The 19,288-nt window shown below is 64.9% G+C and overlaps 1 protein-coding gene across 2 annotated transcripts in view; it reads left to right on the forward strand.

Annotated features, from left to right (window-relative positions):
* The window catches only part of TAFA5 (TAFA chemokine like family member 5), a 190,479-nt gene that overhangs the window by 68,129 nt on the left and 103,062 nt on the right, over nt 1–19,288 (forward strand). Inside the window, exon 1 of one of the 2 annotated variants that reach the window (XM_053895834.1) lies at nt 2,633–3,893. The exons of the other annotated variant lie outside the window; for it this stretch is intronic. Coding sequence (XP_053751809.1) covers nt 3,803–3,893 — 91 coding nt within the window. The 5' untranslated portion in view covers nt 2,633–3,802. Of the gene's footprint in view, nt 1–2,632; nt 3,894–19,288 lie in introns of those variants that run through there. 2 annotated transcript variants of the gene reach the window in all.

Here is a 19,288-nt window from a genome sequence, read left to right on the forward strand (position 1 = left end):
TATAGAAAGTTACTAAGAAAACCAATTATATCGAAATGAGTTTTATCAAATGTTGGAGAGTCTCTTTTGATGCAGTAATATGTTTACTTCTTTATTAAAACATTATGTAAAAATGTCTGGCCGTGGGACAGCTCTAGTTAGAAATCAGGGTGAACATAAACACCACTTTGCAATATTCCCAAGAGCTGTAAAATGGTACGAGGATTCCTGTGATTTCCGTTAGTTACACCCAAATATCGTGTTTACTGCCTACATGCCCAATTGAAGGTTAATGCCAATTGTAAATTAAGGACACATTAAACAACGTGCATACTTTCTCCATCCAGGCTCCAATGCCTCCAGCACTCTGGGGACCCTCCCCAGGCCGGACGCCCCTCTCTTTGGACAGCGTTCTCCTGGCTCTGGCCTGAACTAAAGTCTGACACCAGCTGTGTGTCATGTGGGCAGGGTGGGGGTACGGACTAACCCGGCACTTTGGAAATACAACCCTGTCCACCAACCGTCCACTTTGTGAGCACATGCCTGTGCCCCCTGGATGCGCTGCTCCGTCCCTTGGCATCACAGGTGCTGGCGGGGGGTCGGGGGGACCTGGGCGTCTTTCTGATGGCTCCGGCTGCAGCCCCTTTTCTTTTCCGCAGCAACCGGCCCCACAATCTCCCATCCTTTCTGGCAGATTGTCCCCATTCTTGTCCAGCACCATTACAGTTTAATCATTTTTGAAAACGTCTTTCTGATCAGAACTGGGTGTCTCCTTCCGAGGTCTGCATTTGTGCTCGTGTCCTGCTCTTGAACAGACTTCCCGGTGGCACCATGGGCCTCCGTGATGTACACTGTTAACCGGCTCTCGTGGGCGCCGGCCTTGGGTGTCCCCCAGTGTTCCCGTTACCTTCTCTAAGGTCACAAGCAATGCCGCACACATTTACTGGTGGAAGTTCTCGGCGCCCAGAGAAGGAGGAGGCTCCGTTCCCTGTGGCATGACACACAGGTCCCTCGGTTCCACCTGTTGAAAAATAATGCCCACACACACTTCATTTTATGAACTTTATTTTCTTGAATTCTCTTTACAGATGGATCCTCCAAATGGTTAGTTTTAAAAGTTCCCCGGGTGAATTTAGGATATTTTTCCAAATTTCAAATACTATCCACCTGCTTGGGAACAGGTGGCTGTCAGAGGTGGGCTCTGTTCCTTGATTGAGGTCCCTTTGGGGTCTTGGGTGTGCAGGTGAAGCAAGTGCCCTGGTGACCCTCAAGGCTTCTGAAGGGGACGGCTCAGCTCCACGTGAGGAAGGAAGGCAATGACCTTGGTGGAGGTCAGGCTCTGCATACTGGGCAGGGCGGTTCCCTGAGCGATCGCTTCAGGTGAGGGCATCACTGGAAAGTGTCTTGGGGACGAAGGCAGAGGAGCAGGGCAGGAAACGGGGCTCTGAGGAGGGGCTGCAGAACACTAACCCTCTCTGAGCTCCTGAGTCCCCGGCTGGAGTGAGATCCAGGCCACTTCTCCAGGTGAGGGCTTGGACTGGCGTCCTGGTCTCCTCTGACTTCCCAGGGAGGTGACTCACCCAGAGGTGTGGGCTTGCCTGTCATCCCCCCCCCCCCCCTTCTGATCAGGGGCTGGCACAGCAGAATCGTGAGAGGCAGACAGTAGCGAGTCGGGCGCTAGTCTTGGCCGGTTTTTTATTGTTGGATTTGGTGCTGGTGTCTATGCCTCTGCAGACCTCACTTTCCCCAAATGTACACTGAGAGGTTAGAGCTGTCTGACCTCTAGGAGCCCTCTCCAGATCTGGCCTCTTTCCCTTGACTACACCGAGATGCCTGGGCAGGAAGGAAACAGCCTTCTTGTGACCCCTGCACCACGTCTCCGGGCCTACCTTACAGTCACAAGGACCCTCTGCCCCAGGATGGTCTGTGACCACCCCCCCCCCCCCCACACACACACAGGGCCTCACACAGGAAGCGCAGGGCCAAGCATAGGTCCCTGCCCCAACCCACTTGCAGAGCTCTTTGCTGGGCATTTGAATTCAGTTGGTGCACAAGTGCCTCAAGGCCTACCACCCTGGCTGCTGTGCTTGGGGGCGATCTGACCACAGATGCTCCTGGGCCAGGGCCCTGGGAAGGTGAGGAAATCCGCCAGGAAGAAACACCCGCCCTTGCTAGGGGCGGGATAGAGGCGGGCAGGAAGGTGCCCGCTGTTTCCTCTGGAGCCTTCCCTGGGCATGTACTGTGCTCCCACGTGCTCGGGCGCCTAGCAGCTGGCCTGGAGGATTTCACACACCAGACCCAGAGAGTGTGTGTGTGTGTGTGTGTGTGTGTGTGTGTGTGCGCGCGCGCGCGCGGGCGCGCGGGCGCGCGCGCATGTGTTTCCGGGCAGAGGGGCCCTTTTTCAGAACACAGCAGGTCGGGCCTGGGCCGCAGTGAGGCCTGGGCCAGGGTCCTCCCCGCGCCCCCCCTCCCCCCGCCGGCCGCGGGGGTGCGAGGGGGCTGGGCTAGCCCGCCGGAGGCCGCCCGCCCCGCTCCCGCAGCCGCCGCGGAGGCTCTGCAGTGAGGCCCCTGCGCACCTAGGTGGAGCCCGACCCGCGGTTTTCGGCTGGACAGGCCCCGCCTGACCCGCCGGCGCGCCAGGCGGGGGCGCTGCAGGGCGGCGGGGGGTCCCCCGGGTCCCCTGCGCGGCCCAGTGCGCATCGGCGGCTCCGCGGACCGGGCGGAGCGCAGACGGCGGCGGGCGCGGGCCGGAGTCCGATCGCCGCGCGGGCCGCCTCCCCAGAAGGGGCCGAACGAGCGAGCGAGCGGGCGCGCGCCGCCGGGCCGGAGCAGCGGCTTCCCGCGGGCGGCGAGGCGCGCAGCGTCGCCGGCCCCACCTGTCGGCGCGGCGGCCGCCGCCACCGGCCCCTCCGCTGGCCGCGTTCCCGGCCCCGGCCCCGGCCCCGGCCCCGGCCCCGGCAGCGCCGGCCAGCGCGAGCGGCCCGCGGAAGCGCCGGCCCGGGCCTCGTCCCACGGCAGCGGCGGAGGCGCGGGCTCCGGGGAGCGCGGAGGCCGGCCCCGTCCGGGGCGGAAGGGGGGCGACCGGCCCGCCAGCCCCGGGCCGCGCAAGTTGGATCTCGGCGGGCCCGGCCGGGCCCCGGCGGCGGCGATGGTGCGGCAGCCCCGCGCCTTGCGCGCAGTCCCGGCCCCGAGCCCGGCTCTCCGCGGCGGCGGCGGCGCGGCCCCCTGAGCCCCGGCCGGAGCGAGCGCGGCGCGGCGGCGGCGGAGGCGGCGGCGGCGGCGGAGGAGGAGGAGGAGGAGGAGAGGAGGAGGAGGAAGAAGAGGAAGAGGAGGAGGGGACGAAGAAGGCGACGCCGAGCAGCGGCGGAGGGGCCGGGGCGCGCAGCACCCCCCCGCGCCGCCGGCCGTTGCGCAATCCGCGGCCCGCCGTCCGGGCCCTGCGGGCGGCGCGGCTCCGGGGGCGGCGGCGGGGCTGATTCATGGGGCCGCGGCGGCCGCCCCCCCCGCGCCCGGGCCCCCGGCGCCCCGCAGCCCGCGATGGTGGCCGAGTGGCCGGAGCGGCGGCCGCCGCGGCCGGAGACTTTCTGCTAACCTCCCCGCCCCGCCGCCCCTCCCCGGCGCCCCCCGCCCCTCCCCTCCCCCCTGCCCGAAAGACGCGCATCGCCGCCCGGAGTGGCGCCTCCAGTCGCGGCGGCCGCGGCGGTGGCGGCGGATGGGGGGCGCGAGCGGGCGGCCGCGGCGGCTGCACCCGGTGGGGCGCTGATGCGGCGCCTGGACCTTCGCTGCGCGACTTCGGGGGCGTCGGCCGAGTGGGCACTCCGCGATGCAGCTCCTGAAGGCGCTCTGGGCACTCGCAGGGGCCGCGCTCTGCTGTTTCCTCGTCCTGGTGATTCACGCTCAGTTCCTCAAAGAAGGTAATTGTCCCCGGCGCGGACCGGTCCCCGGGCGCTGTCCCCGCGGCTGCCCGGGCTTCCAGCACGTTCCTCCGGCGCCACTGCGGGCCCGGAGCGGCGGCGCGGACCTTCCCGCGCCCGGCGCTTCGGGGCTCACCAACGGCGCGGGGAGGGCGCCGGGGCCTCTGTGACCTCGCGCCGCTGGGGGCCCCAGCTCTCGCCGAGGCTGCCGTGCCGGTCCCCTGCCCCACTCGGCCCCGTTGGCAGCGGCGCCCGCCCGCTCTCCGCGGGCCCTCGGTAGATGGCACCCGCGCTCCACGGTGGCGGGGCCGGGGCGCGCGCGCGCGGGGCTGGGGGACCGGCAGGAGCCAGGGCGAGGCCTGCGCGCAGCATGCCGCTCCCCACGCCACTTTCCCAGCCGAATTGGGGACCCGCGGGCTCGGGGAGCCGGGACTTGGTCGCCAAAGAGCGGGGGTTGGGGGGGGGGCTGCCCTCCGGGTGCCTGCTGGAGCGGGGGTCCCTGGATCCCGTTCTTGGGACTTGGTTCAGGCGGATGCCTGGACGGTCGGACCCTCGAGGCTGGAGGGTACTCTGGGACCTCGGGTTCCCATATGGTCAGGTGAGGCACTCCTGGAAACTTCCTGGCCCCGAGCAGGGCTCTCCTGGAGCTTGGTCCTAGTAGAGCCGGGGCTGAGCCAGAACGGGAGACCCAGGGCACGCCAGGCCTTCAGTTGTACCCACTGCCTGGGGCTGTCAGCCGCCCTTGCCCTCAGGCACCTTGCTACCAGGGCTGCCCGGCCCCGCGCCCCCCGGCCAGCAGGGAGCGCTGAGCACTGGAGGGAGCTGGAGTGGCTGGGGAACGCTAGCCCGTCCTCATTGGCCCTGGGTTTGGGTTCCTACAAAGGAAGGATTTGCAACATTCAGCTGCTTCCCTGCCTAATTAATGAGCTGCTGCTGGCTCCCCAGGGAAGCAGGTAGGTGTGGGAGGCCAGCCCCAGGCTGGGTGACCTCCTCCATCCGCCTGGTGGCCGTTTCCCTCCGTGGAATTTGGGTCCAGGACCTGAAGGGGGAGCTGACTGTCCCAGGGGCTTGCCGTTGGCCTGCCCTGCCCTGCGGGTGAAGTTGGAGGCCAGCTCCCGGCCACGCCGCCTGCCTCTGGAGTGGGCGGTCCTGCCTTGGGTTGGTGGTCCCACGGGGCTGGCACGTCCCCAGGGGGCTGTTCTCAGCCGTGTCTGCTGCCAGAGGACCCCCCCCCTCAAGTGGCCAGAGGGACCCTGGGCAGCTGGGCCTCGTTGGGCCTTTAGTTCTTTACCCTTCTCCCTGGTCTTTCCCATTTGGGGGGGTTCGTCTTGGAAAGGGATCGCACGTTAAAGTTTTACCGTCTCTCTCCAAGGTCGAAAGTGCCCGTCTACGTGGGAAGCTCCCGGGACGGAGAGCCCTTTCCCTGATATTAAAGCAATGATTTAGAAAGAGGGTCAGGCCGCTGGCCACTCCGATTGCGTGGGGCTGAACGGGTCCCTTCCGCTCGCCCCACGGGGACTGAGCGGTCCTGGTGTCTTCAGGGGACAGCACCATCCTCCTGAGGCGTCGGGTCTCAAGGACAGTTTCTTCTGGCCGGGAGGAAAGAGCTTCTGTCCCCTGGGTTGGAGGATGCCGGGTTGCAGGGCAGGGCAGGGTTTAAGGGAAGAACGGGGCTCACGGAGTGAAGTGTTTTTGTGGGTGGTCGTGGAGAGCCCTTCGCAGGAAATCTCGGCATTCACTCAAGCAGACAGATACACACACGTGTGTGTCATGCGGTGGCAGGCCGTGGCGGACGAGGAGGCCGGGCCGCGGGGCCGTGGAGCAGGCGTGTGGTCAGAAGGCGCATGTCCCTCAGACAGACGGGGAGTCCCGGTGTTTGCCCGTCCAGCCGTCCAGGCGCCGGAGGTCCGTCAGCGTGCGGTGACACGGAGGCACTGGCTGCAAGGGGCTGTCCCCTTCGTCACAGGGGAGGCCTGGGGCTCTTCCTGGTCCTCAGGCCGTGGGAGCCGGTTTTCTTCCCTCCAGTAGCGTGCTGGCCCGCGGGAGGGGGGCGGCGAGACGGGCCGGCCGGCAGCTGTGACCTGCTGTCTGCAGATGAGTGCGAAAGGGCTGATTAAGTAGCCATTTCCGTGACTCTGGCTTTTCAGGGATGAAGAATGGGGGGCCCAGGGCGCCGTTTGTCCACACTTCACCTTTTGTGTGGAGCTGCGGGCCACCCTGTGGCTGACCGGTCCCCCTCTGGCCAGCCGGCCTCCCAGCGTTCGGGAAGATGAATCGGGCTGTGACCGGAGATGCGCACACATTGTGGTTCCCCGACTGCAGCCGTGGCTGGTCCGGCCTTTGTCGGGACGATCCTGGCCCCTGGGTGGGTCCCCGCCTGGCTCGGCCGGCCGAGGGCCGAAGAGGGAGCCCCGGACGTGGTCCCGGTGTGGGAAGTGGGGACGCCCCGGGGCCTGGGCGGCACCTTCTCGGCTCACTCCTGGGGCCACCCCGACCCCCTGGGACACAAGAGGGGCCTGTGTGTTGCTTCTGAATGCAGCGTGTAAATGTCTGTTTGGGGGTCTCGGGAACCAGATTTAAAACCCAGCTGCTTACTCAGGAGGCAGATGCCCAGGTGACGGGGTGCTGGGGCAGGGGCAGAGGGAACCCCTTCCTCTACGTCCTTAGTTACGTCGGGCCTCGGAGCAGGGGGTTACGGGAACGGCTAGAATCATAACAGTGTTTCCCACCTTCCTCTTCAAGGGACTTTAATATATTTTCCTCCCGTCTTTTATTCACTTGACAGATTACAGCACTGCCCGCAGATTAACGGCTTTTGTGTCGATGCCTAATGTAACAGGAAGAGCGACAGAAACACTAAAAAGGAGTGGGGAGACGTGAGAGCTGATGCCCGGCCGAGCCAGGCCGCTTGTGGGGCGAGGTGTTGGGGGCTCTGGGACCCGGAGGGGGCGGGAGCAGGCCGGGAAGTCTGCATGGAAGGGCGAAGCTGGGATTTGTTTCTGGAACATGGTCTGCGGATTTAGGTCTCTCTCTGTAAACCCTTTCGGTGGCAGACGAGTGCGTGAGACGGGCGTGTGTCGTGTCAACAGCCTCTCTTACAGCTGCCACCGAGCGAGCGTTCGCGGCGGGGTGGGGAGGTCGGCACCGGGCCGGCTGCCCTCGCTGTGCGCCGGCCTCGGTCCCAGGGCTCCGAGTGCCGTCGCTGTGGCCCGCGAGGCCTCAGCCGCTGCTCCGGGCCAGGCTGTGTGATAGAGTGGATACGATCCAGCGTTCACGTCCCGAGTCAGCTCGTTGTTCTGAGAGGGAAGGGTAATTCTGTGAGCCCGAGGCTGGGAGGGGGCACGTGTGACCCCGTCGGGCCCCTTAACGGCCTTCCGTTAGTTGGCGGCCTTCCGTAGTCGCTAATTGCTGTCGTGGTCACGAGATTTGCAGCTGGCACCGAGCGTCACCAGCTTCCTTGCAGCCACCAGCTTGTTCTGAACAAGGGACAGGGAGAGGATCGGGGACTGACACGGCACCCTTCCCGAGCGAGGATTCCGTCGGAAACGCTCGTTGGCTCGAAAACAGCCCGACAGCCTCTCCCGGTTATGTGGCACGCATGCGTGTCCCCAAGGCGTGAGCCGGCAGGAGCTGGCGGGAGGCCCGCCGTGGGTTGGTGCGGGCTCGGCGGGGAAGCTGTTCCTGGCGGTTCTGGGCCGGGGGACGGTGCCCAGCTCCGTCGTCAGAGTCGCGGCTGCAGAGGCAAGCCTCGTTCACAGAGAGAGGGCCGCAGCCCCGCGCCTGGCCGCCCTCGGCCGCTGTGCCAGTGACCTCCACCTGCTCCCCGCATGGCGCCTCCCCAACCCTCCAGCAGATGCGTCGGGGGCTGGGGACGTGTGAGTGGCTTCGGGAGGGGTGGGATTGGAGGGCGTTAAAAATAACCAGCTCCTTTATCATCATTTACTATCGTTTCTCATGTGACGAAGAATCTGATAAATGAAACCCACGCCAGCCTCAGTGGGAATCTCAGCGCCAAGATCCCATCCTCAGGACTGGGAACAGAGGGGACTTTTCCGACGTGACACGGCTCGCTGCGGCCTTGGGTGGGGGCGTCTGCGCTCTGGGGGCCCCCAAAGAGCCCTGGGGTGCCTGGGGGCACCGCTGCGGTGGGGGTGGGGGCCGTGCACGTGCCCACGCTGGGAACGGCGAGGCCTCGGCTGAGGTTCTGGCAGGCAGCAGCCTCCCACCTCGTTCTGTCCGAAAATGGCACGGGGAGCTGCGCCGGGGACGTGCGGAGCCCTCGCTCAGTGGTCCGCCTGCCGTCTGGGGACACCAGGAGCAGAGGGGGCAGGAGGGGCGGCCACGTCCCTTCCTTTGGTGGTGATAGTAATGACTAGTAAGTGACATCTGGTTGAATTATTCAAAGGCCCCGTGTGTCTGTGGTTCTATATGCCGTCCTGAGGCGTGTGGAGTATATCACATGCATCGTGGGCCCGACTGAAAATACAGCCTCTTAATTAGGGGGCAGAGCGCCTGTGCGATGGCGTGCAAGGACAGGGGCGGAGGGAAGCCCGTCCGTTGTGTCCTGAGTCACACAGGAATGAAAAGCACATGAAAGTCTGTGACGGGTGTGAAGTGAGCCACGCTGTGAACACCTGCACAGGTAGCATAGAGCAGCCTCTTGGGCACGTTTCTGGGAACGGATTCGGGGCTCCTCTTGGACGAACGTTCGTGGCCCGTATTGCCGTCCACCTGCTGTCGGCCAGGGGGGCCTCAGCCGTGGTCGCCAGCGTTCCCAGGACTCTGGATCCTGGCCCCGGGGAGCCCTGTGGGAAAGGGCAAGGCTTCCTCTCCCTCCCAGGGCCGGGAGCACATGTCTGTGCTCCCCCCCCTCAACTGCCCCGCAAATGGATGGACAGGACCACCTCTGCAGGTGGGGGCTCCCCAGAAGGAAGGGAGCCTGAGGACCAGCGGAACGGGGAAAGGGTGGGAGAAAAGCCCAGTCCGCGGAGGTCCACCCGGGGACCCGGCCCGAGTCCTGGGGGGCCCGCTCACCAGCCTCGGCTGATAGCCTGCCTTTCCCGGCGGGGGGCTCTCATCGCTCCGTAGACCTGGGGAGTCAGGTGCAGGATGGCCAGACCCACCTGCTCTTTCTGGCGGTTACTTAGTTACTGAGTGCGTGGGGACACTGCTGACAGCCCCCCTGCAGAAGCTGTTGGCAGGGGTGGCCCACGGCTGCAGGCAGGGAGGAGGGTTATCCGGCTGTCGGCCGAGGTGGGGGGGGGACCTTGCTGTCGACACCCCCAGCTCCCCACGCGAGCAGGCGCTTCCTCCAGGCGCCAGGCGGGGAGGGGGGTGGGCAGCTCCCCAGAGACCCTGGCTTTGCTGGATCATCGCTTTTCCGCGTCTACGCTGCCTGCAGGCAGGTGCCTGGATGAACCCAGGGAGGCAGTCAGGGTGCACGAATCCGTTTCCCTGTTGTGTGGGCTCTTTGAGGCACACGTGGCAGGTGCAGCTGTGCGACCCCGAAGGTGCCCACGGCAGCTCCCAGGTGAGCCCCGAGAGCACGGAACCCCTTTGTCCCAACAGTTTTGTAGGGACTGGAGCCGGAGGTCCGCCCCGCGTGCCCCGGCCGCTCCCAGCCGTCACGGAGAGGTCCCAGAGCTCTGCCCCGGACGGCCGGAAGTTTCTTTGCAGCCTGATGCGTCACGTGTCAGAGACTCAGACCACCGCCTGGGGTTGAGCCACGGCTCGCTCTGGGTGGACTGCCGCCCGTCACGTGGACGGCAGGTGTGTGTGCCACGTGCCCGGCCTGGGAGGGGTGGTGCCAGCAGCTCCAGGGGCCCTGCCTCTTGTGGGACTGATGTGGGAGCTGCCGTGGTCATGCACGTGTCTTCGGTTCGCCTTTCCCTCCCTGCCTAGTGGCGTCCACAAGTCACTTGTCATTCCGTCCGATTCTCGCTGAAGGGGGGAGGCCGCTCTGCAGGTGGGAACACGGTGGAGGGAGGAGGCTCTGGACGGCCGCGGACAGGCTGGTTCCAGGAGCATGAGACCCACGTGGCCTTGTGTCTCAGGCCCTCCAAGCGGCAGGGCCCCCAGCCCTTAGGGCTCAACCCTCCCGAAGCCCCTGAGCTGTGGTAGAAGGACAGGCCGCCTGCTGGAGCGGCTGTTCTCACCCGCGGGGCTGGTGTGGACCCCAGGCGCCCAGAGTGGCAGCCGCCAGCTCTCGCTGTCCCCGAGTGCCTGGGACTCCCGACGGGTGGGACGGGGCCTCGAAGGGCCGAGGCAGTCGCCCTGCGGCGTCCCTGGAGGCCCTCAGCCTGCCGGCTCATGACCTGTGTGGGGTCCGACCGGCACCTGCTCCTGGGCTGGGGGTGATCATGCCCCCTGCCCCCACTCAGCTGAGCCCTCTGCCCTCTGCTCTCTGCCCTCTGCCCTCTGCCCTGTCCTCTTTTGTTCTTGTTTTGCACCACAGAAAACAGACCGGGCTCTGCTGGGTCCCGAAGGTCAGTGTGTCACCCGTGGAGCGGTGTCACCCTCCCCCCCGCCCCGACCTCACGCCGCCTTGGAGTTCTCAGAAGCGGGGCTCCCCCGCACCCACCCCCAGCCCAGGCTGGACCTCGTTTCTGGTCTTGCCGGGGCTCCCCCGTAACCTCCCATGGCCTCACCTACCCCGTGAGCAGGGTGTGGTTGGAAAGTCAAGGACAGAACGTGCAGGGTCTGGCCAAGGCCCCAGGGCCTTCGACGCTGAGCACCGGGCGCCACTCTTTCTTCCTTGTGGGAACGCAGATGTGCATCCTGGGAAGCCACACGGAGGTGCGCCCTGCAGGACGGGCGCCCGCTGGCAGTCTCGGGCAGGGTGACATCGGCCTCAAAGCTGTCTGTCCGCCCACGTGACCCCGCTGTGCAGCGGAGGCCGCAGGGGTTGGGCAGAGACCTGGACGCCAGCCACCGGTTCTGAGCCTCGGTCTCCTGGTCCGACGGTGGGATCCTGTGGTTGGACGTGCCGAGGGGGCTCCCTCTGCCCTGCCCCTTGCCTCTAGGTCCCCTGACCTGGGCGGGGAGGGTGGTTCTAGAAGGCTCCAGCTCTGGGTGAGCTGCCCTCTGAGAGGCTGCCCGAGGACCCGGCCAGTTTTCCCCGACTGACCATGTCCGCCCTCGGCCCTGTGGCATCTTCCCCGTGCGTGATTAGAGGAGGCTGTTCCATCTTTAAGCACACTCTTTTCTGCCTGGAGAAGGCGGGGTTTATTAACTCCTTACCTTCCTTCTCCTCCGCTTACAGAAGCGGCCAGGCAGGCCCTCTGGTTTGCTCACCAAAGGCGGAGCCCAGGCCTTGTTATAAATGACTGTGCTCTGTGGGCCTTACGGCCTGCGTTCACCCTCTGACCCCGGGGGGCACCAGGGCAGCACGCACCCGGTCCCAGGACCCGCAGCCCCGTGACGGCCTCAGTAGGCGTGCCTCGAGCACAGACCACGTGCCTGCTGTAAGCCAGCAGGGCCCTGTGCTGGGGAGCTGGTGGGTCCAGTGGGATCCAGTGTGTAGACAGGGTGGGCGGGGGCCCGAGTGTGTGCGCTTGGGGGGAAGGCACAGCAGCGGGCAGCGGGACCCCCCAAAACACGTGTGCCCCGGACCCGTGGATGCGGCCTTGTTTGGAGACAGGGTCTCTAGATGCAATTAAGGTAAGGGTCTCGAGATGAGATCGTCCTGGACGAGGGTCCACCCTAAGTCCCCCGACAGGTGTCTTTATAAGAGAAGAGACGTGGGGGGAGGCGGGTGAGGACGGGGGCAGAGACGGGGGGACAAGGGCTGCCCACGGCCACCAGGAGCAGAAAGAGGCAGGAGGGACCCTCCCCGGGGGTCTCCAGAGGGGACACAGCCCTGCCCCACCTGGGTCTTGGACCCTCCACATCCAGGCCTGCGGGAGAGTGGATTTCTGTTGTTTGAAGCCACACATTGGTGGTGATGTCAGGGCAGCTCCAGAAACGGATAGGCCGCGCACGGAGGAGGGGGCACACGCCGTGTCACCGGAGTCACGTCGCCGGGAGTCACGCCACATGTGCCGGGGGCTCAGGGAAGCGTGTTCTCCCGGGTGCTGGGTCTCACTGCCCTCCCCCCGTCTGTCTGGTTTCCGGTCAGGGTGTCTGGGCCCACGGAAGTGATGACCTTGGAGCTGCCGGGTGGGGCAGAAGCCGCTTCCCCCAGGTCAGGTGTGGGATGGACGGGGCCACCCGGAAACTCCGAGCACGCCTCCCCCATAAATCCAGCGTTTTGCAGAGTGAGGCACGCTTTATGCAGCACGGGTGGGCATTTTTCATTTTAACGGCCATGTGTTTATTTTTATGGGTACCTTCTATTTGTGGCCGTGGCGCTGGCTTTCTGGTTAAGAGAGAGAAAGGGCTTCTTTTGGACAGGAAGGTGGGACTCGGGTGCGGTGTCGTCGTGGGGAGACTCAGGGTGGGTGTAGTGCACGTTTCCTGAGCACCTACTGAGCGCCGGGTGCTGGGAGTTGTTGGGACCAAGGGCGCCGCGAGCTCCGGAGAGTTCTGCAGGCTGGGGGGTGGGCTCCAAAATGCTGGTCGCTTCCTCTCGGGTGTCCAGGCTGGCTCAGCGGGGGAGCCGGGCTCCACGATGGAGGTCAGGATGGACAGGTGGCTCCATTGTCTTCCTGGGGCCGCCGTCACAAAGGACCGTGGGTGGACACTTTGAGCCGCAGACCCTTCCGGTCTCTTGGCTCTGGAGGCCACGGTCTAGACCACCGTGTGGGCAGAACGGGTTCCTTGTGGAGGCTCCGGTTCCTCCCAGATCCAGGATGATCGCGTCTCAAGAGCCTTGATTGTACCTGTGAGGACGCTTGGTCCAATTGAGGCCACGCTCCGAGGTTCTGGGTAGATCCATCTTTGGGGAGGCAGTTTACCCACCGTGTTGGGGTGGAAGGGCAGGGGCCCCCGTGCCTGGGCTCTGACGCCGTCTCCCTGGGCCAGAGGCCCGATCTGGCGGATCCTAGAGCTGCAGGCTCCAGCTGTGCTCCAGTCCGTAGCCCCTGTGTGTTGGGCTCCGCTGGGGCCTGGGGGCCCGTGCGGTTGGAGGGCGGGCGGGGTGAGTGACCCATAGGACAGCCAGCGGCTCCTCGCTGGAGGGACAAGACACGTGTGCCTGGCCTGCCCCAAAGCAGCTTGATTCCGACGGGCACGGGCTCTTGCCAGTTTGACAGTTACCTGGTGAGATGGTAAGAACGTGGTTCTAGTGTCTTCCCTTCTTCCTGGTTTACGCTCAGTGCACGGATTGCTTCGTCGAACTTTCTCTTCTCCGTCCTGTGGTGACTTGACAGTGAAAGCAAAACGGGAACTCGTGTGTTTTGAGTTTTCCCCCCCTGTCGCCGGCAGAGTGTGAACAGGGAGATGGAGCCCGCTTTCCCTAGAGAATCTTCTGGGCTGGAAGGCGGTTCGTCCCGGGTGGAGAGCACCAGTCAGAACCAGAAACTTGGGGAGCGGGAGAGGGGTCCCCAGGCCCGAATGCTGGCTGCCTCCTGGGTTCCTGCTCCCACGGGGCTCTGGTCGAGTGCGTCTGACCCCAGGTGGCAGGCTGGACACAGCCATACACCTGGGTGTGGCTTACCATGTTGTGGGGGAGGGCGATGAGCCGTCTGGAAGGTTCTGGGAGGGGCGGGCTCACGGTACCGATAGTCCTTTTACCGGTTAGGGAGGGGACATGGGATGCATGGGCCGCTGGAGGGGTGCAGGTGAGCGGGGACGAGGGCAGGACTGTGCCCCTAACGTGGAGTCCCAGGCAAAGGGGACGCACCGAGTGCCGTTGGAAGTAGCCTGCTGGGGCCGTGCTGGCCAGAAGGAAGAGGCGGGCACCCCAGCCTATCTGTAAGGCCACTAGTCAGCCCCCCTGCATGCCTGACCTGTTCCGTGTCGTGTAACATCCCCCGAGGTGGCAGGTGGGGGACGGGGGGAGTCAGGCTAAAGGTGGCGAGGGGCTTGCTGAAGCCACGTGGCCCTGAGCCCCTGCAGACGTCAGGGTGTGGTGCTGGGGGTGGCCCAGGAATCACCCTCCCCCAGCAAGCATCTGCCTGGACACCTGGGAGGTGGCTGTAGGGGTGGGGCCGGAGGGCTCCCTGGGGCTTCTGCAGAAATCTCTTGGTCCAAGTGGTCTCCTGAGCTGCCCCCTGCATGGGGCCTTGTGCTGACGTCCTTCCGGCGACTGGCTCATCCCGTCTGTCACTGAACACCCGCCTTGCCATGCTCAGCTCTTCTCTTTGCCACTGACCTTGGGGGCTTAAGGACCCCGTGCCTCAGTTTCCCCCATCGGGGGGCTGTGAGCACAGGTCCCCCGGGGTGGTGGTGAGGGAGAGGTGCATTCACGCATGAAGGAGGTCACAGCTGAGCGTGTGGAAAGTGCTGTCCTCACGTCACACCCAGCTTGGGATCACTATCCCGCCTGTCTGTCCTCTCACATGGGCGGAGGACTCCGGATTGGCCGCCGTGTCCCCACTGCCCCCCCCATTCTTTGCACCCCTCCTTTGCTTCCTCGTTGTTCATGCTGATCCTCTCCCTTGGGGGCTGAGAGGCAGTTCTCAGCTGGGCTCTGGGAGGCTCTGGATGGAGGTTGTCAGAGGGAGGGCCCCGTGTTGGGTGACGATCCAGGGTACGTGGAATTTTCCAGAATACTTAGCAGACATAGGCAAAAGGTTGCCTTCATGAGGTCCTGCCTGTGCTTTCTGGGGCTGATCTCAAGGGGTCACTCAAGAGGGCGGTCAGGGTCCCCGGGGCTGAGCCTGGCGTGGTACCTGGTTGGTGCCTGGAGAGCCCCCAACGGGGTCCTGGGCCTGGGGGAGGCTTGCTGAGGGGGGACAGGAGAGCCAGGGACGGCCTTGCCTGTAGCCCCGGGACGGAGCCGTCCCCTGGTGACCCAGCTGGGGGCAGAGCAGCTCCGGGGCGGCTGGCCTGCCGACTGCCTTCACCGGCCCGCTGCATTCTCCTGGACGAGTCCCCGTGCACAGGTCCCCAGCCCACTCTCTGCTCACTGGATGCCTTTCTGCTTCTGCGTATAAGGTGACGCCTCGGAGCCCGTTTGCCCAGAGATGACGGCACAGAGGAGGCCCGCCCATGTCACCTCGCAGATGGGGAAACTGAGGCCCGGCAGCACACTGACTCCTCCAGGGCCTCGTGGGTCTCAGTGATGTTGGCAGATGTTGGGGGAAACGGGTCTTCAGGCAGGGAGACCGGTGCGGCCGAGGGCTTTCTCGTTCTTGGTGCAACAGGGAGGGGTTTCCAAGCTGGCTGCATGGGTGGGGGGGGTGGGGGGGGCGGGCAGGGGTCTGCAGAGGAGGACTGATGGGGGCACCGGGTCTGAGCCCAGCAGGCTATCAGTTTGCAGAGAAATGTTCCTGTAACCAGCCATTGTGTGGGGGCCCTCGAATCTGTACTTGCCCTGTCCCCTGAGTGACACACGTGTCTGCTCTCAGGCACGAGGTGGGGGGCTGCTCTTGGTCTGTTCCCAGGGCTGGGCACGTGTGTGTCTAATGCAAGTCAGCACCCGGGGACACGGGGCCACACTCACCGTTCCCAGGGGGCCCCCGTGTGGGTCCCGCCAGCTGCCTGCTCCTTACTGAGTGTGACCGTGGAGCTTTGTCTGGGGCTGGGCCGTGGCTCGTGGTCTCCAGCTCTGAGTTGTCTACCACGGACCGGGCACCCTGTCTGTATTTCCGGGTGGGCTGTTGGGAACACGGACCCCGTGGTTTGGCGCTCTGACCGCCGCGCCCAGGGAGCCTTCGTCTGGCTGGTCACTGAGCCTCGGGTGGCCTTGGCAGGTGGAGCAGACGGGCTTCCTCGGTGTACCCTGCCCTGCCCAGAGGAGTCCGTGCCCCCGCCCCCCCCCCCCCCCCCCCCGGCCCACGAGCCACCCTCGTCTTGTGGGCGTCGCTGCTTGCACCGGGAGACACTGCACCTGACCGCACCTGACCGCACCTGTCAGCACCGGGCACGTGAAGCCCCGTGTCCACGTGGGCGACTCTGGACGGAAGAGCTTCCTGGAGCCCGTGACCCGGTGGAGTGGCAAAGCACCGGTCTCCGTGCACACACTTCCAGCTGTGTGCCCGCAGCCTTGGCCTCCACTGCTCCGAAGTGCAGAGGAATTCTCCCTGTGCCTTCCCGGGCAGAAACGCAACCCGGGGGCCCTGCAAAGAGATCTGGGGGACTCCCTGTTCCCAGAATGGTTGCCCTCTAGGCTCCTGTGTTCCTCTGGGCCCCAGGGGTGCGGGGAGGCGATCACAACCGCCCCCCCCGTCCCCCCCTCCGGCAGCTCCAGCTGGAGCCTGCCGGGACCGAATGCAGCTGACGGCACTCAGGGGCTCCAGCCACACAGAAGAGGCTGGGGAAATAGATGCGTTTTGTTCCGACGATCAGCACGCCACCAGCGGTGATGAGATCCTTGCTGGGCAGGGGGGCCAGAAGCCCTTCTCTGGGCCAAGGCAGGCCAAGTGGGGTTCCGTGGGGGCCGCCGAAGCCGTCCCCGTGGGCCACGCGGAAGAAGTGACGCTTCGGGGGATGGGCATCAGCCCAACAGGTGCAGTGAGCCGCCCGCCCGCAGGTGAGGGTCCCCGGCACCTGTCTTGCCTCCGGGGGCCGAGAAGATCCCGGGTGCTGGTTAATTGGCATCCGTGTGGGGCCGTGCCGACTTCCTCAGGGTCTAATCCTTTAAGAACAGAGACGGTCTCCGGTACAGCTGAGTTCTGAGCTAAGTAAATTAAAACTTCTGCTACATGATATCTCGCAGCCTTATTAAGCGGCAAGATTATGCAAACACAATCATTAAGTATGATTATGCAACTTCCAGTGTGGTTCTTACAGGACATTCATTATCTCCAACACCCCCCCCCCCCCCCCCGTACGTAAGCTTGAGTCCCAGGGAATTAGTGGTATTACTGTTCAAATCTTAACTTTTGTGTTAAGCAGGCGCGTGGCAGAGCTTTTGAAATGCATCTTGAAGGCGGTGTTTGCATCTCAGGGTTTGACAAGGGAGTGAACGTGACGAAGGACGAAGCTCGCTGGTCTGGGAAGATTCTGGCGGTTGTGCCGATAGGTTTCTCCTCGCCTGATTAAAACAACGCTCTGTTGTCCTGAAAGTTACCGAGACGGAGTTGTTTTAGACAAGGTGGGGACGGCAGAGGGGACGCCGCCTCAGGGGGCCTAGGGCGAGTGTTCCTTTCTGGTCCCCGCGGGCTCGGCCGGCTCTGGGCCCTGGCGCATGTCTGAGACCAGCGGAGGGCGGCCTTCCCAGCCCTGAGAAAGCCGGCAGGTGAGCGGATGACGGGACGCGTGCCGATGAGGTGGACTATCGCTCAGGCTTGTAAAGAGAAAGCACGTTCTGGCACCTGCTACGACGTGGACGACCCGTGAGGGCCTGGCGTTAAGTGAACCAAGTCTTGCTTGAGGGAACTCCTGTTTGGTTCCACTTGGGCGGGCGGCCTGGTAGTGGTCCGATCACGGACACAGAAAGTCGGATGGTGCTTCCTGGGGCCTGGGGGGAAGAATGGGGTGTTGGTGTTTAGTGGGGAGCAGGTTTCCTTTCGGGAGGACAACCGAGTTCTGGACACGGATGTGGTGACGGTGGCACCGCACTGAATGTGCTCGACGCCCCTGCCCTGCACAGTGACAGGTGGTTAAAATGGCGCCTGGGGGGTCTCAGTCGGGTGAGCGTCCGACTTCGGCTCAGGTCACGATCTCGCGGTCCGTGGGTCCGAGCCCCACGTCGGGCTCTGTGCTGACAGCTCGGAGCCTGGAGCTGCTTCGGATTCTGTGTCTCCCACTCTCTCTGTGGGGAGCGCGTGCCTGGGCTGGGCCCCTGTGGACAACGAGGGGACCTCGGGGAGGCCAGCAGGTGGGGTGGGGCCCCATGGCGCCACAGGCGGGGCTCAGAGAGGAGGCTGTTCGCCGGCTCTGCGAGTTGCGTGCCAGCCCTCGTGGCCACGCTTGTTCCTGCCACAGGGAACATGTCTGCTCTGATTCATCGTGTTGAAGTGTGTGCGTGCACAGTAGCGTGGCTGTTCGTGTGGGCACCCACACGTGTCTTTATGCACCTCGTCTCGTGTTATGTGTGCGTAAAGGTGGGTGTTTGAGCCGACGACACCTTGTGTTGCACGCAGTTCGGAAGGTACGGGTGTTGAGTCACGATGTCTTCCCCGGCGATCCCGTGCCCTGCAGCGGCCAGCCGGGTTGTGCTTCCAGCGTCTCCTGCCCTCCGCGGGAGCGCTCGCACGCACATGTGCGCGCGCACACACACACACACACACACACACACACGAAAACATTACGTTTGCCCTTTCGGCAATAGTTCTTGGAGCTCTTTTCGGAACGGTGTTCTCTCACGCGGCTGTGGGGGATTCCTCGGTGTGGGCTCACGTTCACGTGACGGGTTCCCCATCCCCGGCCCTCCCGTCTGCGTCTTTCTCGGAAGGGAACGTGCTGGCCAGGGCAGCCGTGCGCGCCTTCGAGGCCCCGTGGGCGGTGCACCGTCGTGCCTCTGGAACCGAGCCCGGGGCCTCCCTCCGTCCAGCGGGTCGTGTGCAGAGGCGGCCCCCCCCACGCCCGCACCGCAGCGCGTGCTGTCAACCCTGTGCGTCCCCCTGACCAGCAGGTGGCGGGCGGGCGTCTGGGGCCGTTGTCATTCTCGCTTCTCTTCTGAGGCCCATGCGGCTGCTTTCCCCCGTTCGCTCTCCGATGCCGCGGCGGTTCTGTGTGGGGTGCTCGCGGCGTCCTGACTGCAGGGCTCTCCGCTCTCCGGGACAGTCTTCGTTACCACACGGGTGGCACAGAACGTTCCTGCAGCGGCTCAGGCACGATCTGCCCATCGTCCGTGCGTGTTGGGCTCCGATCGTGGCCGCGTCTGAGAGACCACGTGTGTCTGTCCCCTCGCCGGGTCTCATGCACGGCCGCGTCCCATTACGTGCCCCGTAGCGGCCTGGTGCTGACAGGTGCCCGGCACAGACCTGGAGAGGGCCGAGTGCGCGGGTCAGCGGAGCCCTGAGTAGCCGTCACCTCTCAGCGTCTCGGGGGGGGCGGGGGAGCTGTGATATGTGGGGTCGGAGGCGGTGAGTCCGCTGATGGAGGTGTCTATGCCAGGGCTGAGGTGGGCAGCAGGGCCATATGGCCAGGGAACGGTGGTGCCGGGCTGCCCAGCGGCCTCTGGAGGTGCCCAGTCCAGGGTCTCTGCGGACAGGCAGGTCCCACGTCTCTGACTCCTGCCGCACGAGAAGGCCTTGCAGGGGCCTGGAGAGGTAACGGGGTGATGGCTTGAGGCAGGGCCGGTCCCTCAGGAACGGGCTCAGGGGCGCATCGGCCAGCAGTCGCCTTTCTGGACCCGCCTGGACCTTCCGGGGAGGGTACGACCTCACCGCAAGGCTGTGCCTTCG

This window comes from Panthera pardus, unplaced genomic scaffold, assembly GCF_024362965.1.
Source record: "Panthera pardus isolate Hobbes unplaced genomic scaffold, ASM2436296v1 HiC_scaffold_6, whole genome shotgun sequence".
Classification (NCBI taxonomy): Eukaryota; Metazoa; Chordata; class Mammalia; order Carnivora; family Felidae; genus Panthera; species Panthera pardus.